This window comes from Quercus suber, unplaced genomic scaffold (genome assembly GCF_002906115.3).
Source record: "Quercus suber isolate HL8 unplaced genomic scaffold, Cork oak 2.0 scaffold_38, whole genome shotgun sequence".
Classification (NCBI taxonomy): Eukaryota; Viridiplantae; Streptophyta; class Magnoliopsida; order Fagales; family Fagaceae; genus Quercus; species Quercus suber.
In genome coordinates, this window is record NW_027069503.1 from 723335 (window position 1) to 730605 (window position 7271).

At 34.0% G+C, this 7271-nt stretch overlaps 2 protein-coding genes across 2 annotated transcripts; both read left to right on the plus strand.

The window, feature by feature from the left end:
* Positions 1 to 226: 226 nt before the first annotated feature.
* Positions 227 to 5588, plus strand: LOC112023046 (COP1-interactive protein 1). The gene is made up of 3 exons (XM_065771031.1): positions 227 to 270; positions 2748 to 2936; positions 3295 to 5588. The coding sequence occupies exons 2-3, from the start codon at positions 2846 to 2848 to the stop codon at positions 5586 to 5588; spliced, it is 2385 nt and encodes a 794-aa protein (XP_065627103.1). The 5' UTR covers positions 227 to 270; positions 2748 to 2845.
* Positions 5589 to 5684: 96 nt separating this feature from the next.
* Positions 5685 to 6457, plus strand: LOC136066532 (COP1-interactive protein 1-like). Its single transcript, XM_065770947.1, has one exon. The coding sequence runs from the start codon at positions 5685 to 5687 to the stop codon at positions 6357 to 6359; it is 675 nt and encodes a 224-aa protein (XP_065627019.1). The 3' UTR covers positions 6360 to 6457.
* Positions 6458 to 7271: the final 814 nt, after the last annotated feature.

A 7271-nucleotide genomic window follows, 5' to 3' on the forward strand; every position in this document is an offset into this window, starting at 1 on the left:
TTTACTAATTGGTATATACCACTTTGTATGGTTATATGTTTTTTTAGAATTTTATGCTTTTTTTTTTTTAATTCAGTGGTTTTTGGAGTAAATAATGCCAAATCAAAGGGTAATTTATCTAAAGAAGCGCCAAAATTTTCTTCTACAGAAAAGGACAACAAAGTATAAGTTTTATAATTATTTAAAGAGATTTTTATTTCTTATTTCGTTTATTCTATTGGATTCAGAATTCAGATCTCTTGGGGGGACAGTTTTATGTTCAAATCTGAGGTGATTTTTTTAATCTCATTTATTTACTTTTTACTAATTGGTATATACCACTTTGTATGGTTATATGTTTTTTTAGAATTTTATGCTTTTTTTTTTTTAAGCATAAAATTTTTTCGTGCTTTATTGAACTTTCGTTTTTAGAATTTTTTTCATAACATTATTGGAAACTTTCTTTTCCTGGTAGTGGCTTTTTTCAGTTCTTCTCAAACTGTCTTATCTCCCAGAAACCTAAGCTTGAACATTAAATTAAAAGACTTGAATGGTGCATTTGTTTGTTTGTTTATAAATGCTAGGAGATTAACTTTGATTCTATTTTTCAACCAATCAATTTTAGATAATAAAAAAAAATCATGTGGATCAGCTTTTAATTGTGTAACAAAAATGTAAACCCAGGATCCAGTTTTTATCAAAAAAATTTCATAATAATAAAATGGGTCAAATATTCAAAATTGATTGCTATCTAAAATGAAATATGATGATTGCTCTTTATTATCACATTAAGACATCAATTGATGATTGCAGTTTCATCGTAAGAGGTGGTAAGCATCCATATGTGGATAATTAAAAATAAAAATAAAAATAAAAATAAAAAGAGAAAGGAGAAAATGTAAGCTATCAATTAGCCATCAATTACAAAGTGTAACGCACAATAGATAATGTTTAGAGAAGCTGCCAATGGACACCTCGATAAGAATTGATGGCTAACACTAAAAAACGAAAAAGCAAAAGGGAAAAAAAGAAAAGAAAAGTTGGAATTTGTTAAAGAAATTGTCGTGAATCAGGGGGTTCTATTATCTTATATTGAAGTTGACATATGAAACCTCTTGCATATGGAGAGGAAAGGAATTTCAACCAATGGACCATATGTTACTTTGGTGGGCCTATGTTGTCAAAATCATATTTGTATACAAATTTCTAGTTGTATGGTTTTTTTTTTTTTTAGTTTCTTGTCAATGTTAGGTGTTCCTCATTCCTATGTTGTCAAAATTATATTTGTTATTACTATATATATATATATATATTTGTATATAAATTTCCAGTTCTTATTCTTTTAATTTCTTGTCACTATGTAATACTTTTAAAAACCAGTTTTGTTTGTGATTTAGCCTTTTTTTTTTGGTGATGTTTAGCTCCTATTTTCATTTAATACCCTAGTGCATTTTTGGTTTTGCAGTTTCATTTGCTATATGTGGCTTTTTAATGTGACTTTGCCATTAATGGATATATATATTCAAACTTCTTGTTTTAATTTTTACCTTAGATTCATGAACTGAATGGTTCAAGTCACATGAAGAATCCCATGCGATATAATGATTTTGTTCATTTAATCATTATTGGTGAGAGCAGCAAAAAGTGTTTCTTGTGAATGACATGTTTTATGACAGATTCTATTATGGCCTTCCTTTTCTTGGCTTTTCTCCACATAACAGTGTAGATTCCTTACAATTTCTTTGTTTCCCATATGAAAATTTAGTTTTACTTAGTCAAGAGAGACAAACCATGGGGCCCAAGCTTATGAAAGTTTAGACCTCAATGGGAATGTTGGGCTCGATGGAACTAACTGGAATGAATAAACTTTCAGGTTGCTAGTCCTGCTTTACTTTGTGTTTGACCATATGTTTGCTCATGTCTCCTTTTTTTTTCCCTTGATCTTTATTGGAATAATTTTTTTTTTTTTTTTTTTGAGATAACCGATAGATTTATTGGAATAACTGTTAATTGTAGTTAAGAAGTTTGGAACCTTCCCAAGGGTGGTGTATAGTGCTTATCATTGAGTTTAAGTGTTCCACTGAAATGGCATATAGATCACCAATTGAAGCTGTAATTTTATATCATTCAAAAAGCTTTGAACCTCCCTTCTTAATAGTAAATTTTATCTTATCCTTTTTCTCACGCTTCAGTGTATACAGGGAACAATCACATTTAGCTTTATCCTTTTTCTTTGGGTTCTATATTCAACAATAATTTGGCCCTTGTCCAATTCCAATCAAATCCTTTTGTATATAGACCCTTTCCTACATATTGATGCTAGGAATTTTGTAAAATGATATCATGACAGACTTACCCAAAAAATAAATAAAGACAGGACTTATTGCTTGGGATTTCAGTAGTGCATTTTGACATGGTAGAGAATTGTAACTGTTTGCTAATTACAAATAACGATTACAGACGGGCATGCCAGCTTTCCTCTTAATTAACTTGAACTAATTTATTTTTAGTTAACGTGTTCTTGGACTGTTCTTGCTTGATTCTTTCTTTGCCAGCTTGTAGTGCTAAATTTGATAATTCTAATGTCAGTCTGTTTGTCCATTCCCTGCATTTGTTGCTGGGCTAAAAATAAAATCAAATAAATATTAGGCAAGGTGTTTTGCAGACTAATCAAATGGTTCAATGAAGTGTGCATGTTTCAGTTCCCATGTCTGAATCCTAAAAAAAAACATAATTAATTTTTTTAATGCTTTTTTTTCACCTTCTAGATCTCAGGTCTTTGGTGCTGAGGAAGGAAATTGCCTTGTATTGACAAGTACACTTCCATGTGGAAGTCTGCTTAAAGGTCTAAACTAGAAATGATATAATGCATCGGTTGGGTTGGGGGAGTAAAGGAAAATCCTGTGCAGGCCGCATGGATCCTGAAAACACAGAACAAATATCCAAGACCAAAACAGGTGCAACTCACTCTTCCATACAAACTAAAACTTTGAATTTCTGTTTGCAGTTATGAAGAGAAAAGTACGGCGAGCAAAGCATGCATTTTAATTAGACACATGACATTATGCTTAACTTCAAAAAACTGGGGCATTTTAGTTGACTGCCCCATTACCATTACTATTATTTTGCCTGAGTAGTGAGTAGTAATCTCGGTACCATAAACGCAAAGGATATGTCTCATTGTCCAACTCTATTTCTATCATTTTGCACCTTTGTGCTGTGAAAATTTTGAGCTTGTGAGCCATTTATAGAGTTCTATTTTTGAAGTCAAGCATCATCACATGTTTCTGGTTGCCGTTTTCCTCTAATTTGCAGAAATGGATAATCATGTGACAAGGATCTTGAAGCTTATCAAGAATGAAGATCGAGGGAGAAAAGGTAGGAAGCATAAGGACCCAAAAAAGGAGTCAGAACTTGTCGGACTCATTGAGGACTTTTACACAGAGTACCAATCACTCTATGCCATATTTGATCATCTGAGAAGAGAGTCAGGTAATGTTGGTCGTGGCCGAAATGAAAATGAAGTTTCTTTCTCCAATTCAAGCTCAGACTCGGAATATTTTTCCTCAGTGGAATTTGACAGCAGCAATGGCAGAGTAGAAAATGAGCATAAGGAGGAGGCGGACAGACTTAGAAAAGAACTTGAGACAGCTGAATTCGAAATTACTGATCTGAAGCATAAATTGGCCTCTACAAGTCGAGAAAAGGAAGCATTAAATTCAGACTATATGGCAGCCTTTAGCAAGATTCAAGAAGCTGAAATTATCAAAAAAAATGAGAGGATTGAAGCGGATAAGAGAGAAAAGGAGCTTTTGGCTATTATAAAGGCGCGTGAAATTCATGGGAATCGAGCCTCAGCTCGGATAAAGGATTTAGAGAGCAAGTTAACTAGCTTGAAAGTTGAAGTGAAATCCTTGTGTGGCCAGAAAAGAGATATGGAAGCACAGATTGAAAGCAAAGCAACTGAAGCTAAACAAGAAAAGGAGAAAAATACTGGACTGCATGCCTGGATTTCAGAACTTGAATTGTCATTAAAAGAAAAAGACTACAAAGTATCTAGTCTCCAGGAGAAACTCAAAAATAATGAGGAATATTCAATGTCTAAAATTGCTGACATAATGGCTCAGGCTAGCAATTTGCAACTGGAAGCAAATTCTTTTCATGCTCAAAAAGCTGAACTGGAAGAAAAGAATCAAAAAATGGTAAGCGAAAGAAATGGAGCATTGGCTCAAGTCAAGGGCTTAATGGATCAGGTCACTGCAATGCAGATGGAATTGGAGACCCTACACAACCAGAAATCTGAATCAGATCAGCAAATGGAGAAAGAAAACAAAGAAACATCCAAATACCCGGTTGTTATTGAAACCCTGAAAGATGAATTAGCAAAAATGAGCATGGCTGAAAAGAGAATGATGGATGAGAAAGAAGGCTTTCACATACAGGTGAAGGACTTGGAACTGGAAGTGGAGTCTCTACAGAACCAGAAAAACGAATTAGAAGAGCTTATAAAGAGTAAAGTTTGCGAGACGAATCAGTTGAAGGAGGATAAGGAGGGGCTGCATGCTAGAAATCTTGAACTAGAGAGAGCATTGACAGAGAAGGAGGATAAGCTTTCTGCTCTTCAAAAGAAATATGAAATTAAAGAGAATGAAGCTTCTACACAAGTTATGAACTTAGCACAGGTTAATATGCTACAAGATTCGGATTCCTTGCTGAAAAAGAAAAGCCAGTTGGAGCCACAAATTGAGAGAGAGAAACAAGGATCATCCAAAAGGCCAAGTCAAGTAAGTCAAAACATCAAGTTGAAAAGAAAGATTGCAGATGGGCAAAGAATTGTGAAGAATAGCACTATAAACAAGACTAATGGAGAGCATAGAAAAGCTAAAGTTTGGTTGCAAAAAAAAAGGTTATTTCTACAAGCTGCAGAAAGTAAGATGGAAGAATTGGCAGAAGCGTTCTGCAAGAATCTTGATGATAAAACCCATCTCTTGTACCAAAGAATCCTGGTCATTGAACGCTTACACACTGAAAACAAAGATAGCTACAGGATGACACAAAATATATATGAACAAGAAATTGGAATGCTTGAAGAAAAGGTGGCAACTTATGAAGCTGAGCTAAGGAAAATGAGTCATACATTGGAAACAACAAACAATGCATTGTGTGGAGCAGAACAGGTCAGGAAGTTTGAGGAGTATAGCAGCAATGTTGTTAGTCGTATTACCAACATGTTGAATGAGCTTCAGTTTGCAAAGGACTGGGTCACCGTAACAAACAATGAAATCAAAAGACTAAAGCATAATGAAAGTTGTTTGGCTGCTCAACTTGAGAACAAGGAGGAACGAGAATTTATATTAAGAGAGAGGGTTTGGAAATTGGAAGCACAGTTGAGCAAGGAAGGAGGGGAAAAGTTAAATTTGTTGACAGCCATAAGCCAACTTGAAAAGAAGGTGGGAAAATTGGAGAAGAACATTAAAGAGAAAGATGAGGAGTTGATTAGTCTTGGGGAGGAGAAGAGGGAGGCCATTAGGCAGCTATGTTTGTTAATTGATTATCACCGTAGCCGCTACGATGATCTTAAGGAACTGATGCAACAAATGAAAAAGTAGAAGCATGATGACACTAACATATTACCGATTTAAAGATATATCTAGTGTCACGTCATTTAAAATTGTAAATTACATGAACAAGCTGCAGAAAGTAAGATGGAAGAATTGGCAGAAGCGTTCTGCAAGAATCTTGATGATAAAACCCATCTCTTGTACCAAAGAATCCTGGTCATTGAACGCTTACACACTGAAAACAAAGATAGCTACAGGATGACACAAAATATATATGAACAAGAAATTGGAATGCTTGAAGAAAAGGTGGCAACTTATGAAGCTGAGCTAAGGAAAATGAGTCATACATTGGAAACAACAAACAATGCATTGTGTGGAGCAGAACAGGTCAGGAAGTTTGAGGAGTATAGCAGCAATGTTGTTAGTCGTATTACCAACATGTTGAATGAGCTTCAGTTTGCAAAGGACTGGGTCACCGTAACAAACAATGAAATCAAAAGACTAAAGCATAATGAAAGTTGTTTGGCTGCTCAACTTGAGAACAAGGAGGAACGAGAATTTATATTAAGAGAGAGGGTTTGGAAATTGGAAGCACAGTTGAGCAAGGAAGGAGGGGAAAAGTTAAATTTGTTGACAGCCATAAGCCAACTTGAAAAGAAGGTGGGAAAATTGGAGAAGAACATTAAAGAGAAAGATGAGGAGTTGATTAGTCTTGGGGAGGGGAAGAGGGAGGCCATTAGGCAGCTATGTTTGTTAATTGATTATCACCGTAGCCGCTACGATGATCTTAAGGAACTGATGCAACAAATGAAAAAGTAGAAGCATGATGACACTAACATATTACCGATTTAAAGATATATCTAGTGTCACGTCATTTAAAATTGTAAATTACATGACATCATGTATACAGTTACATATAATGGAACGAACCATGTTTTGAATTTTGAATGGTCTTATTATAATTTCTTGCTAATGATATTTTCATTTAGCATTATAAACCATGATTAATTCATTCATTTTTACATATAATGAAACGAATCATGTTCTGAATTTTGAATGACTTTAACAATTTTCAGTCAATGACATTTTCATTTAACATTGTAAATTAATTCATTCATTTTCCCTTAATTTTTTTTCCCAACGAGACAGTACACAAACATAGGGGCACCTTAGCTTACCTCATTGTATTCATATTCATAGCTTAATTTAAATAAAAATTCAATTGTCTTGCCAAGAAAAAAAAAAAACAAAGCCTTAGCTTTCCCTCATTGACTTCGTAATACCTTTTGGGGTACATGTAACTTGATTATGACTAGATTGTTCACAAATCAATTGTTATTAATTTAGTTTGCTGCCTCTTAGTTAAATTCTGAATTGGAAATAAATTCATCACTTTATTGTTTAATTATTTTCTTGTATAGAATACAAGTGTGACGTGATTCATTGCTTATTTGTTTAGACTTTATATGCCTGAAAGGTCGCATATAACGTGACCACTTGATATGTGTTTTGAGTTTTGACATTGAGACTTGAGAGGACCCAAAAAGCACATGGTTTGGTTTCTAATACTTAATAAATCTGATAATCAATCAGTTCCTCAAAAAAAAAAATCTGATAGTCACATCAATTGACTTTGAAACATCCTCCGTACAACAATGCCAAACTTTTGACAACAATTCAGACCCAAACATAAATATCTTAATGGGAAAATTCTACAATATCCAACTTTTT